The sequence below is a fragment of the Electrona antarctica genome, assembly GCF_951216825.1.
Source record: "Electrona antarctica genome assembly, chromosome: 21".
NCBI classification, from domain to species: Eukaryota; Metazoa; Chordata; class Actinopteri; order Myctophiformes; family Myctophidae; genus Electrona; species Electrona antarctica.
Window position 1 is genome coordinate 1,411,323 of NC_136802.1, and position 20,335 is coordinate 1,431,657.

A 20,335-nucleotide genomic window follows, 5' to 3' on the forward strand; every position below is an offset into this window, starting at 1 on the left:
CTAGAGCGTATAGCTAGATGAGCCGAACTCGGCAACTCAAATGAGCGACTACCCAGGGCAGTGCTCAATATAATATATAAGAATTATAGGTTTCTTTCCGACCTTAAATGCTCCACGTCACCGCTGCTGTGGCGGGGCTGCGCTCCTCCCGCAGCGTGGTGCGTGGACTGGGAATCCCCTTCCCTGTTCTATTCGTACAGTCCGGTCGTTTCCTCCGTCCCTCTGACGTTGCCTGGACCGTTCCTGAAAGCCCCCCGACGGTATTCTCTGTGCGTGCCTCTGTGATCGTGTGAACAAGCCGCTGTCAGACTCAGAAGTGAGATCCTCTTCTTATACTGCGGCTGTGGCTGATTGTTGATTTGGGTGTGGTCGTTCTGTCATCTCAATCTGGCAGAGGAGGAGATTTGGGATGTAGACGTGCCCTGCTACGAGGCCGAGGGCGGGCCTAGCTGCCCGAGGCGTCTTCTGTCTGACAGCGTGTTTGGTTGCCCTGGCAACGCACTTACCGTCTCGGGGGGTCGCTAGCGAGACCCCACAATAGTCACTAGCTCTCTCTCTGCTCTGCCCACAGGACTAAAAGCCCAAGCCCCAGACAGGAGGAACCCTGAGTTGATGTTTTGCCCCGTTTTCCCCTTTCCCTAACAAGTTAATAAAAGACAATTTATGTTGATTCTGACTCTGAGCCTCTTATTTTATTGTGAATCTTGCCTATTCTCCCCTGGGTTGCCACAACACACCATTGAAATGTAACCCTAACACACACCATTGAAATGTAACCCTAACACACACCATTTAAATGTAACCCTAACACACCATTTAAATGTACCCTAACACACCATTGAAATGTAACCCTAACACACACCATTGAAATGTAACACTAACACACACCATTGAAATGTAACCCTAACACACACCATTGAAATGTAACACTAACATGCACCATTGAAATGTATCCCTAACACACACCATTGAAATGTAACCCTAACACACACCATTGAAATGTAACCCTAACACACACCATTGAAATGTAACCCTAACACACACCATTGAAATGTAACCCTAACACACACCATTGAAATGTAACCCTAACACACACCATTGAAATGTAACCCTAACACACACCATTTAAATGTAACCCTAACACACACCATTGAAATGTAACCCTAACACACACCATTGAAATGTAACCCTAACACACACCATTGAAATGTAACCCTAACACACCATTGAAATGTAACCATAACACACACCATTGAAATTTACCCTAACACACACCATTGAAATGTAACCATAACACACACCATTGAAATTTACCCTAACACACACCATTGAAATGTAACCATAACACACACACCATTGTGACACATCTTAACACGGTAGTGGCGCTCCTTCACTCATCTGTGATGTGTGAAAGAGCATCACATTTGTGATGACGGCTATGGCCGTTTTTTATCCAATGAGTGTTTTTGTGCAAAACTAATGCTTGGAAGGGATTCAGAATTATCACAACCCCCTAGTTTGACACATCACATGCTACTTAACACTTAGTCCGCCATTGCCATAGATCAACAGCAATTGGTCTTTTATAGTGCTTTTGATTGATCAAGTCATAATGCTACTCACGTTAGCATCGGGTTGCTAGTTGGTGTCAATAACACCGTCTTGATCGTCGTGCCCATAAACATCCATTCTATCTGTTTCTTTCATTCGCCTGTATCTCCTATTCCTTGTCCCAGGTGGTATTTTTGGTCCAAACAAGGTTTATTCCACGGCCCAGAGCCGGCGCTGTGATGCGCCTCCATTATGTTTTAGCAGCACCCGCGGTAAACATGGAATGATGATGCATCGTCACACACCCTAACATAAGATCATAACTTCCGGTCTGGGTTTTTTGCTCTTCAACATAAGAGTTAAACAGGAAAAAATGCTGGCGTGAATTATATCACAAGTTATCAATAAATGCTGGCGGCCTTAGCGTTATACCATATAGGTAATGGTATGGTCACATATAAAACCTTATAAAATAAATTGCTCAATACCGACAGCCGGTCAGCAAGTGGGTTCATTAATTTATGTAAGTATATATACCCAGGGGGCAAAGGGGGTTGACCTGCATTTGTCATAACATACAAAGTTGTCCACCAGAAATAATATCTATGACCCAGTAGGATCACAACCTATATGGACAACCCGGTAAATTTAGGGGCGAAAGTCCAATATGGCCGCCCCAATATTAGCCCCTATTAGTTATAATGGGTGAATAGGGCAAAGTTTTAAACAGAGATATTTCCACAACTTCTCAGGTTGATCAATGATATGAATACGAACATTTTTTGTATTGCAAGTTTCCATGAAATCCAATATGGCCGCCACAATATGGCCGCCACAATATTAGCACCAAGACATTTTTTGGTTTTGGCACTAACTTCTGAACCAGATGAGCTAGAAATGCAAGCTTGGTGTCTATTTCATGGTTTCTGACCATGAGAGACTCAATGGGATACCTCTTTTTATTATTGGGTGTGTCTGGACCCTTATTGTGCATATTTACAAGATAGTGGCTACCCGAAATAGTGCTTTACCATGATTTCTACCATGATTGTTGACTGTTTTGGCAAACACAAGCAATATTAATCCATTTGCTAAGATTCATGGCACAGAAGACATATATTCTTGAGCTTGCATATTGTCAAAATGGCTGCAAACATGGAAAAGAAAAGAGACATTACATTTCCTGTCAGATCCTATTACCCAGGGGGGCAAACCACCCCTTTTTTGGATACCTGCATTTGCCATAACATCAAAGGTTGTCCACCAGTAATATCTATGACCCAATAGAATCACAACCTATATGGACATACCGGTCAATTGCTTTGCTGGAAATCCAATATGGCCGCCACAATATTAGCCCCCATTAGCCTATATATAATGTGGGTGAATAGGGCAACATCTTTAACTGAGGGATATTTCTATAACTGCACAGGTTGATCAATGATATGAATACCATATTCTTTTTTATTGGAAGTTTCCATGATATCCAATATGGCCACCACAATACTAGCACCCAGAAAATAGGTTTGGCTCTAAATTCTGAACCAGATGAGCCACGAAACCACAAACCATTGTTCTCGGGTGTTTCTTTGCAGAAAGACAACCCTCTGGCTGTATTTTGGTTTTGTTCTACTGTTTGTTGGCATTTCCTCTGTTTATGTTGACGGCTGCCGGACTATAGGTCTCCAGTTATTAAAGTCCTTCCTGATTCACTTGATTTCAGACCGGAGTCCAGACTGCAGGTGAAGACGAACTCTCCAGACTCATAAGAACTACAAAATACCCATGATGCATCACTCCCAGGTGAAGATGAACTCTCCAGACTCAGCCAGGGACGTTTCTATTAAACAGGAAGCTGAAGACGTTTCTATTAAACAGGAAGCTGAAGACGTTTCCATTAAACAGGAAGTTGAAGACCAGCCACACCTCAGTAAGTTTCATGTTCTCTTAATGTATTTAATATGTTCTGTTCCGTAGGGCTGCCACAATGTCTTATGGCAAACTAGAAAATGTTAAATGTTATGTTTCTGCTCCTAGACATCCTGCACATGGTTGTGTGTAAAGAGGAGGTTTCTCCTGAACATGAGAGGAGCCCCAGTCTGCTCCAGGAGGAACCAGAGCCTCCACACATTAAAGATGAACAGGAGGAGCTTAAAGATGAACAGGAGGAGCTTAAAGAGGAACAGGAGGAGCTACTTCAACAACCAGAGGAACCTGTTGGGTCAACATTGACATTACTAGCAGTGAAAGGTGGTGATGATGATGATGAAGAAGAAGAAGAGGAAGAAGAAGAAGACATATCTTCCCACTGCTCTGAGGTTGAAGTTGAACTTGAATCTGACACTGAAGTCACTGAAGAAAGTGATGATTGGGAGGAGACCAGTGAAGACGATGATGACGAACGGCATGACAAGAATTTCAGTGACTCAGGTTCCCTGAAGAAGCACCAGCGTGTCCACACTGGAGAAAAACCCTTTAACTGTAAACATTGTGACAAGAGTTTCAGTAACTCATATCTCCTGAAGAGACACCTTCGTGTCCATACTGGAGAAAAACCTTTCCAATGTAAACTTTGTGACAAGAGTTTCAACGTTTCAAGTAATCTGAATTCACACCTTCGTGTCCACACTGGAGAAAAACCTTTCCAATGTAATGATTGTGACAAGAGTTTCAGTCGGTCATCTACCCTGAATTCACACCTTTGTGTCCACACTGTAAAAACACCTTTCCAATGTAAACTTTGTGACAAGAGTTTCAGTGAGTCAAGTAATTTGAAGAAACACCTTTTTGTCCACACAGGAGAAAAACCTTTTAATTGTAAGCATTGTAACAAGAGTTTTACTACAGTACAAAACCTGAAAACACACCAGCGTATCCACACTGGAGAAAAACCTTTCCAATGTAAACATTGTGACAAGAGTTTCAGTCGTTCAGATGACATGAACAGTCACCAGTATGTCCACACTGGAGAAAAACCTTTCCAATGTAAACATTGTGACAAGAGTTTCAGTAACTCATATCTCCTGAAGAGACACCTTCGTGTCCATACTGGAGAAAAACCTTTCCAATGTAAACTTTGTGACAAGAGTTTCAGTGAGTCAAGTAATTTGAAGAAACACCTTTTTGTCCACACAGGAGAAAAACCTTTTAATTGTAAGCATTGTAACAAGAGTTTTACTACAGTACAAAACCTGAAAACACACCAGCGTATCCACACTGGAGAAAAACCTTTCCAATGTAAACATTGTGACAAGAGTTTCAGTCGTTCAGATGACATGAACAGTCACCAGTATGTCCACACTGGAGAAAAACCTTTCCAATGTAAACATTGTGACAAGAGTTTCAACGTTTCAAGTAATCTGAATTCACACCTTCGTGTCCACACTGGAGAAAAACCTTTCCAATGTAATGATTGTGACAAGAGTTTCAGTCGGTCATCTCACCTGAATTCACACCTTTGTGTCCACACTGGAAAAACACCTTTCCAATGTAAACTTTGTGACAAGAGTTTCAGTCAGTCAAGTAATTTGAACAGTCACCAGTATGTCCACACTGGAGAAAAACCTTTCCAATGTAAACATTGTGACAAGAGTTACAGGGAGTCATCTCACCTGAAGAAACACCATCGTATCCATACTGGAGAAAAACCTTTCCAATGTAAACATTGTGACAAGAGTTTCAGTCACTCATATCTCCTGAAGCCACACCTTCGTGTCCACACTGGAGAAAAACCTTTCCAATGTAAACATTGTGACAAGAGTTTCAGTCACTCATATCTCCTGAAGCCACACCTTCGTGTCCACACTGGAGAAAAACCTTTCCAATGTAAACACTGTGTCAAGAGTTTCAGGCATTCAAGTGGCCTAAAGACACACCTTCGTGTCCACACTGGAGAAAAACCTTTCCAATGTAAACATTGTGACAAGAGTTTCAACATTTCAAGTAATCTGAATTCACACCTTCGTGTCCACACTGGAGAAAAACCTTTCCAATGTAATGATTGTGACAAGAGTTTCAGTCGGTCATCTCACCTGAATTCACACCTTCGTGTCCACACTGGAAAAACACCTTTCCAATGTAAACTTTGTGACAAGAGTTTCAATCAGTCAAGTAATTTGGCCACACCTTCGTGTCCACACTGGAGAAAAACCTTTCCAATGTAAACATTGTGACAAGAGTTTCAATCAGTTATCTAATTCTAAGTCTCACATGCGTGTCCACACTGGAGAAAAACCTTTCCAATGTAAACATTGTGACAAGAGTTTCAGACAGTCAGGTAACCTGAAGACACACCTTCGTGTCCATACTGGAGAAAAACCTTTCCAATGTGAACACTGTGACAAGAGTTTCAGTAGGCCAGATGAACTGAACAGACACCAGTATGTCCACACAGGACATACTGAGTTTCAAGGATTCAAGTAATCTGAAGAGCCACCTTCGTGCCCACAGTTCTCACAGGACAAATAAAAATATGTCCACTGTAAACGGTTTGACCAAAGTTTAAATTTCTCGGGTCACTTGCTAAGACACCATTGCATTCACACCATGGGGTAAAACATGGAAAGTTTACACTATAAATGAGCTCACTGGGAGCATCAAATGAAACAGCTGTATGTTCGTAGGGAGGTCGATTATGGATTATTATACTGCTCCTATTTTTCAAAACAAATATGGGTAAATTATTCTTCTACAGCACGGCCACCCAGGCGTGGAATGCCCTGACCCCTTCCCTCAAAAAATGCAGATCACTTACATCTTTTAAAACAGGCCTGAAAGTCCACCTTTCAGCAGGCCCAATGGAGAGGAAATGATCACTTCTCCTTTAAACAGGTGACCACGCCCCCTCCTAACTTTCTCCCACTCTGTACATTTAGTGTTTTATTATTTCCTGTAATGATATATTTTGTTGTTGTTTTTGATGATATTGAATTATTGTTGAGGGGCGCTAGCTCCTCCTATTGGGCTTTGTCTTTGTGTGAACACAAACACGATGATTTGATTGGCTGATCATCACCCCATAGCGATGCTTTGATTGGCTGATGTACATATTGAGGATAAAAACAGTGAGGGCAGAAAAGTGAAGACGCTTAAAGTGATCGACCCGAATTACATTTGTGATGATTTGATTGGCTGAGCATGGAATGTGATAAGAGCGCCCCTTCACACAAAGTGTGATTTTTGTTGTTCTGCTATTATGAATTGATTACATAGGACCTGAATGGAAACAAGACCGCCAGGACTTTGTTTTTGTGCTCTCCCTTTTGGAATCAGTGTTTGACTGAACTCTGTTGCTGTTTTACATTTATGTCTAATAAACTATTCAATCAATCCTGTCAATAGAGGCCTCCGTTCTCCTGATCTTTAGTTTTTCTCCTCATGTTAAACTTTGGGTTTTCTTCAACCAAGGTTCATGTTTTTGGTTATTAGAGAAAGTAAAAGATGAGTGTTATATATATTTTCATTTGCTGCTTTATTTCGTTTAAACACTTTTTGGCAGGGGGTGGGGGCATTAAATGTATTTGTTTTACCAAATTGTACAGCGATTTCTTAATTATCGTTTTCTATAGTCCTACTAGACCCCAGGAAATTACATCTGGCCACAAAAGATCACAGGATCTATTGAATGTGAAGAGGGAGGTGACAAACTGACATTTTGGAAAACAGTGCATTTTATTCCAAATACTATAGGGATTCCTAGTTATTGAAATGTTAGCCCATGTCTGAATATAAACAGCTTCGATGTAGTATTTTTATTTTAAAACATCGGCTAATACCAATATTGCATTTTAAGGCCAACATCGACCCATAACGATTTGATAAAATATTGTCCATCCCTAGATAAAATACTTTGGAGGTTTTAAAAATTAATTGTTAACAAAATGTATTGAATTAAAAATAAAGTAAGTAAAACAATGTTGAGTGTTCAACAGTCTGGCTGAACCTCTACCTAACCCAACTCCTGTCACATCTACAACACTTTTCTGTTTGAAATCAAAGCCCAAGACGTTTATGTTTACTGCTGCTTTTTACTGAGGTTTATGGGTCTGTATTCAGTTTGCTTTTTATTTTATTCTTATTTTTCTATTCTAAACCAATAGTTTTAAATGTATTCAAATGTCCTTTTATTGTGAATGCATCACACTTTACATTGCTCTTAACCCATTTAGACCCCCCATCTGAAAATATGTAGTTCCAGGGACCCCCCAGGAGCAAAGATTAGAGTTAAAAACGTTCGCTGTGAAAGAATATATATTCAAAGATTTGCACCACATTTTGTAGCACGGCACTCGGTGCCATGCTACAAGCTTGTAGATCTGCTATTTTTCAATAGCTAAAGTAACATAATAACATAGTAACATAATGCTTAAAACACCAAATGGGGTTTCCGCCCAGATGTGTGTGTGTTAAGCACACTGCCTTCCTTGTTGAAATGTACAAATAAACATGCTTACTCTAATGGGTTTAGTGAATCAATTCATAAATCAAAATATTATTATTATTATTATTATTAGACAATGAATCAATTTGTATATTTAGTACATTTGCCTCTTATGATCAAATAGGATAACAGAATAAAGTAAGTCTATGCCATAGACTCTATGGTACATGATGTGTATTGAAATCAGACACCTTGACGTCTCTCCATGTTGCAGTTGGCATACAGTCTGAGTCAGGATACACAAAGCAGCAGCAGATACAGTTAATTAAACATCTACTGATGCATGAACTTGGACACATCATCAGTGTTGTAAACCTGGGATCGTTGGGTATTTCTGGGTCTTACAACAGGCACCCTCCTCCATGCGACTCAACCATGGCTGATCAGACCCCGGCCTGTGTCCAAGTGGCATGCTACACTACAGCCCCCACTGTCTGTCCTGTGTCCTAGTGGCATGCTACACTACAGCCCCCACTGTCTGTCCTGTGTCCTAGTGGCATGCTACACTACAGCCCCCACTGTCTCTGTCCTGTGTCCAAGTGGCATGCTACACTACAGCCCCCACTGTCTCTGTCCTGTGTCCTATAGTGGCATGCTACACTACAGCCCCCACTGTCTGTCCTGTGTCCAAGTGGCATCAGCTTCGGTACAACTCCAGCTATACAGCCAGCCTCTCAAGCTGCACCGAGGCTAATTTTAAACCCTCCTTGCAGGTGTTACTGCAGTCTGTAGCGTTTTGGGTTCCTCCTCACAGAAGAAGGGTTTTGGGCTGCCAACTCTCCACCCTCTCCGGCCGTCCTCTGTCTCTCCAGATGTCACCACCCTCTTGGTGGTCGTCACCCAGGCTGTTCCTGGTTGTCACTGGTACTACAACTCCCAGAGTTCTTCAGTCTGTTCCTGGTTGTCACTGGTACTACAACTCCCAGAGTTCTTCAGTCTGTTCCTGGTTGTCACTGGTACTACAACTCCCAGAGTTCTTCAGTCTGTTCCTGGTTGTCACTGGTACTACAACTCCCAGAGTTCTTCAGTCTGTTCCTGGTTGTCACTGGTACTGCAACACTTCCAGAGTTCTTCAGTTAATGAAACATCATGAACTTGGACACATCATCAGTGTTGTAAACCAAGACTTGTTTACATCAGGGTCCTCCATTTTCAATTCATCAATAAATCTGTATATTTCTATATTGCAGGAAGTATACAGAAGAAAGGAGGGAATGGAAAGAGCTGGATTAGCTGGAGTTAGAATAAAGGGAATATTGGTGTAATGTATTCGCTATCATACAATTCCTATGATGGATTAACCTGACTCCGCCAGATGGGGCAGCAGAGAGTACACTGGGTGCAAGAGGGGGGACCCCAGTGTACTCTCTGCTGCCCCATCTGGCGGAGTCAGGTTAATGATGGATAGGATTATTTTAATTTTTTTATTCGCACATTTTAAAACAACACATTTGGAACAACAACATATTGTAGGGTGAGATTTAGAAAACCCTGTGGGGATTTATAAGGTTAATCTAATTTAACAAAATAAATCATAAAAATCAAACATAAATAATACAACAATGGATAGCCTACACAGTATAAATGAAAAAGTAAAAATACATATTAGTAGAAATGTAAAGTGTATGTGTGTGGAAGAGACTGACATTGAATTGTTAGATGTGATTCATCAAATGGTTTTAAGTTTATATTTAAAATTATTTAGTGAAGATAGACTTTGATGACATCACAGTATAGAACATACATACTACCACTGAAAAAATCGACCATTCATTTTCCCCCAAAAAAAATATTTATAGATTTATTTAAAAAATATACTTAAATGTATTCAAATATTTATATCAATTTAATATTTTAAGCTATAGAATCAAGCCTAGAATCAAGCCTAGAATCAAGCCTAGAATCAAGCCTAGAATCATGAACATAAAACCTCTGATTCTGTGAATAAATTAAAATGAAAGACACTAAACAAAGAGCATTTATTAAATGTAGTAAATCATATGTTAACGAAGTCCACACCCACAACACCAGAGGGAGTGCAACGAACCATGTACAACCCAGATTCACAAAAACAAGGGACTAAATTCTTTTCGCTCCTATGCCACCAAAATCTGGAACGCCCTACCAACTGTCATTAAGACATGCGAATCCCTTGACTCTTTCAAAACCGCTCTCAAAGGGCACCTACGGACGGCTGCAATTCGAAACTGGCCCCTGTAAAATCGGAATCCCTCAAACACGAACGCAAGGACAACACAAGAGACGGTCGCGGCCACACAGCCAACTCAAGGTATGGCCACGGAGCCGACTTGGGGACCCAACGCAAGGACAACACAAGAGACGGTCACGGCCACACAGCCAACTCAAGGTACGGCCACGGAGCCGACTTGGGGACCCAACGCAGCTCCTCCAAGGAAAACAAACAAATTAACGGAGCTGAACGTGAATCCCCCCCACCGCCCACCCCTTACTGTATATGTTTCTTTTCCCTTTATGATGAATTCCTGTTCTGTCTATAGAAGTGTCTATTTGTACGTCTCTAAATGTTTTGATGATTTGAACATGGTGGACCCTATTGGAAACAAGTGTAATGCTTAATTGGGTCGTCCACTCACAGTTAACAGCCTTTGTATTGAGTTTGTGCTTGAAATGTACTGTAATTCTGCAAACTGTTAATAAATTCTTCAATCAATCAATCAATATAATTAAATATGCAATCTTGTTGTTTGTTTGTTTTCTCACAGAATCAGAGGTGTTATGGTCATGACTCACCAGGATCCTGGATGGATTGATTCTAAGCTTAGAATAATTTATATCAATATTTTAGTAAATCTTTATGGGAGAGTTTTCAGCTCTATAGCTGTTCCATAGCTGCTCCCCACTGTATTACACTGTACCATGGCTCCCCCTAGTGACCGTTTATGGTACGTGCACCGTGCACGCTCCAGCAGGGCAGAGCCACAGAGAGAGTTACGACATTGAGGTGGCAGAAAACAGCCTGGTCACGTGGTTCTTGTTCTCGCGCGAGCCCATAGACTCCAATGCATTCCCGGATGTCCCGCTTCAATAGAAGTCTATGTAGAAGAGCCGCCATTGGACTGAAGCCCCGTGACGTGAACAGAGTTGTCGTAACTCTGTCTCACTTTATATGGCTCTGCAGCAGCAGGGCTAGTGCGCATGCGCACAACCCTTGCACAGTAGGCCTATGTGCGTTCACACACAGCTAGCTGTTAGCCTGTTAGCAGTGTGGTTAGAAAACACTTTAATAATAATAATAATAAATTAATAATAGTAATATTAAAGGTTTGAAAACAGTGTGGTTGTTAAGCAGCTCAACCCTGAAACACAGCAGGTAAGATGAACTGATTCACCTTGTTTTTACTACATTTATCTTTTATATTATTGACTCATCTTTTAACATGGAACAACACGACGAGTATTTCTCTCATATCTGCTGTTAGTTATAAATTATCCTAAACAAGCAGTAATTAATACTAGCAGCAGTAATAATATTGTAACTTGTTATAAACAAGCAGTAGTTAATACTAGCAGCAGTAATAATATTGTAAATAAACTTCTTCATGGTGTTTTTGTTGACCAGTGAGAGTGAGAAGATCCTGTATAGGAATTGTTCTTTGAGGTTTTTTTTACATTGGTTGCCATTTTATCACAGGAAAAAATTGCCTCCAGGATGGAACCTAGGTAGGTAATTTCATCTTTCCGTGTGATAATATTGTCACCCACTCTAACCAAGAAGCCATCTGCCTTGCTGAGATTACTATCTGATCCAAAGATTCAGTTTTTCCCAGGTGTAATGATAGTTTTTTTTTATCAGCGAGCCAGGTGCAGATTGAGTTCAGAGCTGAGATGAAGGCCTTTTCAAGCTGCAGGTTGTCAAACGTAGTTTGTAAATGAGCAGGATTTGTAATCTGTCCACTGTAATGTTAACACGTGCATCTTAGTCAATCTGATTTTTTAACTCTTTTTTTGACCCCTCCTGGTGGGAGTTTACTTGTGACAATGAAGTTGATTTGTTGAAAAGTCGACTTTGGTTAATGTCCTATTGTGTTGTGGTGCACACACCATTGAAATGTAACCCTAACACACACCATTGTAACAAATCTTAACACGATATTGGTCTCTTGTTCCTCACCACACTCCTTGAAACCAAAGTGTTTCCAAATAGATTAATTGGTTGTACTTTTATTGTTGACCAAAGGGTGGCGCTCTTTCACTCATCTGTGATGAGTGAAAGAGCATCACATTTGTGATGACGGCTAATCGGCTATGGCCGTTTTTAGCCCAATGAGTGTTTTTTGTGCATAACTAATGCTTGGAATGGATTCAGAATCACCTGTATCTCCTATTCCTTGTGCATTGGCATGGCATGGCATTTTTGGTCCAAACTAGGTTTATTCCACGGCCCAGAGCCGGCGCTGTGATGCGCCTCCATTATGTTTTAGCAGCACCCGCGGTAAACATGGAATGATGATGCATCGTCACACACCCTAACATAAGATCATAACTTCCGGTCTGGGTTTTTTGCTCTTCAAAATAAGAGTTAAACAGGAAAAATGCTGGCGTGAATTATATCACAAGTTATCAATAAATGCTGGCGGCCATAGCTTTATACCATATAGGTAATGCCATGCAAAAAAAAAAAGTGGTCTCCGATTGGCTGTCATTTTTGGGCTGAGTAGGTAGGGATTATTTTTTTTTTTTCATGGGAAGGAGGGTAGCAAGGATTTTATTTTATTTTTTATTTTATTTATTTTTCCTTATGGCAATGATGGATAGGCATCTTTTTTAATAACTTCAATATTTGCCTGATTTACCATCTTTTAAATAATTCTAATTCTAAAGTACACTGTAGGCTATACTTACAAAAGAGTGTCAGAAACATAACACTGTATGCCTACAGCATTTGAAAACTTTGAATAGAATGTCCACATACTGGTTGAATACTTTTGAGTTTTAACTTAAGTAATGCTGATGTTTAACAATAATTCAACTCTTGAGAGTGGAAAATGGAACCACATGGACCCATAAGGGTCCACTTGGTTTCATTTTACACTCAAGAGTTAAAGATCTACTGGTATAGGGGTTCATTTGGTTACCAACTCTCCATAGCTGGGGACCACTTGGAACCCCCTCAAGGACCACTGGTGGTCCCCGGACCATTGGTTGAGAACCACTGAATGAAAGGAATGATAGACAGTATGTAGAGCACAGGCTGGGGCTGGCTGGGGTGAGAGAGAACTCCCTCAAGGACCACCTGGGTCACTGGTTCAGAACCACTGACTTGAACAGATCGTTTTTAATACACCGTACAGGCGTACACACACACACTCTCTCAGACCCCCCCCCCCCTCACTCTCTCCCGCACACACGTCAGTATGTTGTTAGCGTTAGCAGTCAACATTAGCATGAGTGTAGCTTCAAGCTTTCACAACTAACTGCTATCTTTGTCAAACAAAACTGTCAGAGCTTTTGTTTTTGACCATCTGATCTTACACGTGGAGCAAATTAATTAATAATGAGCTACTGACAGTGTTGGGTAAAAGACAACTAGCTCCGCGATGAGTACAGGGAGAGAGGCAGCCCTGCCTGCTTGCTGCACTGCTGCTGATTCTGATTGAATGATCAGAGCGGAGAGAGAGAGAGGGAGGCATGCACTCTTTCAAACTTCACCGTGCGTTGCGTTAATCGCGTGTCAATGCAATTGACGCCGTTAAAAGGAATTTGCGTGCGTTAACTTTGACAGCCTTATACAAATGTAAAAAGAAATCTTCAAGTAATAAAGCTGAAACATGAACTAGTGTTTTGAAGCAGAGAGCTACTGACTATCTTGTTTGACTCGGTCGGATTTTGACTTTTTTTCATTTTTTTTTCACCAAATGCCAATAAAATAATTTGGGTCGCACATATTTAATAGAGTCGGTCGGAAACCGGAGACCAATGTATTATTTTGCGTGGCCTAATGGTATGGTCACAAAACCTTGTAAAATAAATTGCTCAATACCGACAGCCGGTCAGCAAGTGGATTCATTAATGTATCTAAGTATATATACCCAGGGGGCAAAGGGGGTTGACCTGCATTTGTCATAACATAAAAGATAAAGATAGTTATAAAGATAACAAAGTTGTCCACCAGAAATAATATCTATGACCCAGTAGGATCACAACCTATATGGACAACCCGGTAATTTTTTGGGCGAATGTCCAATATGGCCGCCCCAATATTAGCCCCTAGGCTATTAGTTATAATGGGGGGTGAATAGGGCAAAGTTTTAAACAGAGATATTTCCACGAAACGTCTCAGGTTGATCAATGATATGAATACGAACATTTTTTGTATGCAAGTTTCCATGAAATCCAATATGGCCGCCACAATATTAGCACCAAGAAAATAGGTTTTGGCTCTAACTTCTGAACCAGATGAGCTAGAAATGCAAACTTGGTGTCTATTTCATGGTTTCTGACCATGAGAGACTCAATGGGATACCCATTTTTATTATTGGGTGTGTCTGGACCCTTATTCTGCATATGTACAAGATAGTGGCTACCCGAAATAGTGCTTTACCATGATTTCTACCATGATTGTTGACTGTTTTGGCAAACACAAGCAATATTAATCCATTGGCTAAGATTCATGGCACAGAAGACATATATTCTTGATCTTGCATATTGTCAAAATGGCTGCAAACATTAAAAAGAAAAGAGACATTACATTTCCTGTCTATTACCCAGGGGGGCAAACCACCCCTTTTTTGGATACGTGCATTTGCCACAGTGTTTCCTGCAGGAAAAAGCTTTGGCATGGAGCTGGGCCTGGGGGGACCTTCTGGCGTGCTGACATTTTTGATTAATTAATTAATTAATTTGATTAATACATTAAGATTCATTTGTATTATTGCTCTTGTATTGCTATTGGAGACACTGGGGAGGCACTGGGGAGGCACTGGGCAGGCACTGGGGAGGCACTGGGAAGACACTGGGGAGGCACTGGGGAGACACTGGGGGGACACTGGGGAGGCACTGGGGGGACACTGGGGAGGCACTGGGGGGACACTGGGGAGGCACTGGGGGGACACTGGGGAGAAACTGGGGAGGCACTGGGGAGGCACTGGGGGGACACGTGGGAGGCACTGTGGGGACACTGGGGAGGCACTGAGGAGGCACTCAGGGGCACACTGGGGAGGCACTGGGGGGACACTGGGGAGGCACTGGGCAGGCACTCAGGGGGACACTGGGGAGGCACTGGGCAGGCACTGGGGAGGCACTCAGGGGGACACTGGGGAGGCACTGGGCAGACACTGGGGAGGTACTGGACATTTCATATCACACACACCATGATTCACTAGCCCCCTCACAAAAAAGTTTTTTTTTTTCTTTTCTTTTTTGTTTGCAGCTTGGCATGGCGCGATTTATTTCAAGCATGGCGCAGCGCCATGCCAACAACATTGCGCAGGAAACCCTGATAACATCAAAGGTTGTCCACCAGAAATATCTATGACCCAATAGAATCACAACCTATATGGACATACCGGTCAATTTCTTTGCTGGAAATCCAATATGGCCGCCACAATATTAGCCCCCATTAGCCTATAATGCGGGTGAATAGGGCAACATTTTTAACTGAGGGATATTTCCACGAAACTTCACAGGTGATCAATGATATGAATACCATATTTGTTTGTATTGGAAGTTTCCATGATATCCAATATGGCCACCACAATACTAGCACCCAGAAAATAGGTTTGGCTCTAAATTCTGAACCAGATGAGCCACGAAGCCACGAACCATTGTTCTGGGGTGTTTCTTTGCAGAAAGACATCCCTCTGGCTGTATTTTGGTTTTGTTCTACTGTTTGTTGGCATTTCCTCTGTTGTTGACGGCTGCCGGACTATACGTCTCCAGCTATTAAAGTCCTTCCTTATTCACTTGATTTCAGACCGGAGTCCAGACTGCAGGTGAAGACGAACTCTCCAGACTCACAAGAACTACAATATCCATGATTCATCGCTCCCAAGTGAATATGAACTCTCCAGACTCAGCCAGGGACGTTTCTATTAAACAGGAAGCTGAAGACGTTTCTATTAAACAGGAAGCTGAAGACTTTTCTATTAAACAGGAAGCTGAAGACGTTTCTATTAAACAGGAATACGTTTCTATTAAACAGGAAGCTGAAGACGTTTCTATTAAACAGGAAGCTGAAGACGTTTCTATTGAACAGGAAGTTGAAGACCAGCCACACCTCAGTAAGTTTCATGTTCTCTTCCTTTCTTTAATATGTTCTGTTCTGTAGGGTTTAGGTTTTTAGGTTAGGGTGCATTTTGAGAACACACACATTTTCCGCGTGCCACAAATGGCACAAAGCGTGCTGTGTGGCCCCGCCCCCACACAATCATTCTACAGCTGTGGCCCCCTAGTGGCCTAATCTAGTTGAATACCCCTGGCTTAGAATCTGCACTTTCTTACTCGTTACACAACTGAAACATTACCTTTATGTGCAACACAATTTCTATCAGGTGTGGAGAAATACTTGCTCGGCCGACTGGCAGCGTGAACAAGACATTTAGCACTGATCGCTACTGTAGTTTGTGAGATTTGCCCCAGACACACAGGCAGACAGATTCACAGGCTCAGACACATTTACAGACATACAGACACACAGGCAGACAGACTCAGAGACCCATTTCCAGACGTACAGACACACAGGCAGACAGACTCAGAGACCCATTTCCAGACGTACAGAGCTACTCAGTGGAAATCTTTTACATAGATTGTTAAGCTACCGGTACTTCCGGTCCACATTTCAAGCTTTCATTGTCAAAAGTGCTTCTTTTTCATAACGTCATGCACTGAGTGGCATGACTAATGTACTTCCAAATCAGAGCTCGGGTTTGAAGTAACATGTTTTTAACATTGTTTCAAAATGTCATGATTCAAATTAAATATTTGCTGTAATATCATTATTCATTTTGATGTTAAAGTAACTAAATGTATATTACTTCACATTACTTTTTCAGTATTTTGCTAAAATCTTTCAGAACAGTAATAACCTCTAGTTAGTAACGGTTTAGTCAATCTTATCTTGGTAGGTAATAATTAATTTTGTACATGGAACATGGAAGAAGAATGTATTTACATTTTAGTAATCCAGTGTTGACCATCATGTTATGTTTCTGCTCCTAGACATCCTGCACATGGTTGTGTGTAAAGAGGAGGTTTCTCCTGAACAGGAGAGGAGCCCCAGTCTGCTCCAGGAGGAACCAGAGCCTCCACACATTAAGGATGAACAGGAGGAGCTTAAAGTTGAACAGGAGGAGCTTAAAGAGGAACAGGAGGAACTAATTCAAAGACCAGAGGAACCTGTTGGGTCAATGTTGACATTACTAGCAGTGAAAGGTGAAGAAGTAGATGATGATGATGATGTAGAAGAACACATATCTTCCCACTGCTCTGAGGTTGAAGTTGAAGTTGAATCTGACACTGAAGTCACTGAAGACAGTGATGATTGGGAGGAGACCAGTGAAGACGATGATGACGAATGGCGTGACAAGAGTTTCAGTGACTCAGGTTCCCTGAAGAAGCACCAGCGTATCCATACTGGAAAAAAACCTTTCCAATGTAAACATTGTGACAAGAGTTTCAGTCAGTCAGGTAACCTGAAGACACACCTTCATGTCCACACTGGAGAAAAACCTTTCCAATGTAAACATTGTGACAAGAGTTTCAAAGTGGCAGGTGGCCTGAACAGACACCTGCGTGTCCACACTGGAGAAAAACCTTTCCAATGTAAAAATTGTGACAAGAGTTTCAAAGTGGCAGGTGACCTGAAAATACACCAGCGTGTCCACACAGGAGAAAAACCTTTCCAATGTAAACATTGTGACAAGAGTTTCTGTCAGTCAGGTCACCTGAAGACACATCTTCGTGTCCACACAGGAGAAAAACCTTTCCACTGTAAACACTGTAACAAGAGTTTCAGTGGGTCAAGTAACCTGAAGGAACACCTTCGTGTCCACACAGGAGAAAAACCTTTCCACTGTAAACATTGTAACAAGAGTTTCAGTAAGTCAGATCAACTGAAGACACACCTTCGTGTCCACACAGGAGAAAAACCTTTCCACTGTAAACATTGTAACAAGAGTTTCAGTGTGTCAGATCAACTGAAGACACACCTTCGTGTCCACACTGGAGAAAAACCTTTCCAATGTAAATATTGCAACAAGAGTTTCAGCGTTTCAAGTACCCTGAAGAAGCACCAGTATGTCCATACTGGAGAAAAACCTTTCCACTGTAAACATTGTGACAAGAGTTTCAGTCAGTCAGGTAACCTGAAGACACACCTTCATGTCCACACTGGAGAAAAACCGTTCCAATGTAAACATTGTGACAAGAGTTTCAGTCACTCATCTCTCCTGAAGCCACACCTTCGTGTCCACACTGGAGAAAAACCTTTCCAATGTAGACATTGTAACAAGAGTTTCATTCAGTTATCTCACCTGATTAAACACCAGCGTGTCCACACTGGAGAAAAACCTTTCCAATGTAAACATTGTGACAAGAGTTTCAATGATTCAAGTAATCTGAAGAGACACCTTCGTGTCCACAGTTCTCACAGGACAAATAAAAAGATGTCCACTGTAAACGGTGTGACCAAAGTTTAAATTTCTCGGGTCACTTGCTAAGACACCATTGCATTCACACCATGGGGTAAAACATGGAAAGTTTACACTATAAATGAGCTCACTGGGAGCATCAAATTAAACAGCTGTATGTTCGTAGGGAGGTCGATAGACAAGGACAATATTATGGATTATTATACTGCTCCTATATTTCAAAACAAATATGGGTAAATTCTCCTTCTACAGCACGGCCACCCAGGCGTGGAATGCCCTGACCCCTTCCCTCAAAAAATGCAGATCACTTACATCTTTTAAAACAGGCCTGAAAGTCCACCTTTCAGCAGGCCCAATGGAGAGGAAATGATCACTTCTCCTTTAAACAGGTGACCACGCCCCCTCCTAACTTTCTCCCACTCTGTACATTTAGTGTTTTATTATTTCCTGTAATGATATATTTTGTTGTTGTTTTTGATGATATTGAATTATTGTTGAGGGGCGCTAGCTCCTCCTATTGGGCTTTGTCTTTGTGTGAACACAAACACGATGATTTGATTGGCTGATCATCACCCCATAGCGATGCTTTGATTGGCTGATGTACATTGAGGATAAAAACAGTGAGGGCAGAAAAGTGAAGACGCTTAAAGTGATCGACCCGAATTACATTTGTGATGATTTGATTGGCTGAGCATGGAATGTGATAAGAGCGCCCCTTCACACAAAGTGTGATTTTTGTTGTTCTGCTATTATGAATTGATTACATAGGACCTGAATGGAAACAAGACCGCCAGGACTTTGTTTTTGTGCTCTCCCTTTTGGAATCAGTGTTTGACTGAACTCTTCAATCAATCCTGTCAATAGAGGCCTCCGTTCTCCTGATCTTTAGTTTTTCTCCTCATGTTAAACTTTGGGTTTTCTTCAACCAAGGTTCATGTTTTTGGTTATTAGAGAAAGTAAAAGATGAGTGTTATATATATTTTCATTTGCTGCTTTATTTCGTTTAAACACTTTTTGGCAGGGGGCGGGGGCATTAAATGTATTTGTTTTACCAAATTGTACAGCGATTTCTTAATTATCGTTTTCTATAGTCCTACTAGACCCCAGGAAATTACATCTGGCCACAAAAGATCACAGGATCTATTGAATGTGAAGAGGGAGGTGACAAACTGACATTTTGGAAAACAGTGCATTTTATTCCAAATACTATAGGGATTCCTAGTTATTGAAATGTTAGCCCATGTCTGAATATAAACAACTTCGATGTAGTATTTTATTTTAAAACATCGGCTAATACCAATATTGCATTTTAAGGCCAACATCGACCCATAACGATTTGATAAAATATTGTCCATCCCTAGATAAAATACTTTGGAAGTTTTAAAAATTAATTGTTAACCAAATGTATTGAATTAAAAATAAAGTAAGTAAAACAATGTTGAGTGTTCAACAGTCTGGCTGAACCTCTACCTAACCCAACTCCTGTCACATTCTGTTTGAAATCAAAGCCCAAGACGTTTATGTTTACTGCTGCTTTTTACTGAGGTTTATGGGTCTGTATTCAGTTTGCTTTTTATTTTATTCTTATTTTTCTATTCTAAACCAATAGTTTTAAATGTATTCAAATGTCCTTTTATTGTGAATGCATCACCCTTTACATTGCTCTTAACCCATTTAGACCCCCCATCTGGAAATATGTAGTTCCAGGGACCCCCCA

General features: G+C 41.2%; 1 protein-coding gene across 1 annotated transcript; it reads left to right on the forward strand.

Moving 5' to 3' along the window:
- Positions 1-107: 107 nt before the first annotated feature.
- On the forward strand, positions 108-19,491 carry LOC306913785 (uncharacterized protein; the record flags this gene model as incomplete). Its single annotated transcript, XM_079490597.1, has 5 exons — positions 108-260; positions 3,355-3,481; positions 3,589-3,981; positions 16,042-16,251; positions 17,189-19,491. The coding sequence occupies 5 exons, from the start codon at positions 108-110 to the stop codon at positions 18,664-18,666; spliced, it is 2,361 nt and encodes a 786-aa protein (XP_079346723.1). The 3' UTR covers positions 18,667-19,491.
- Positions 19,492-20,335: the final 844 nt, after the last annotated feature.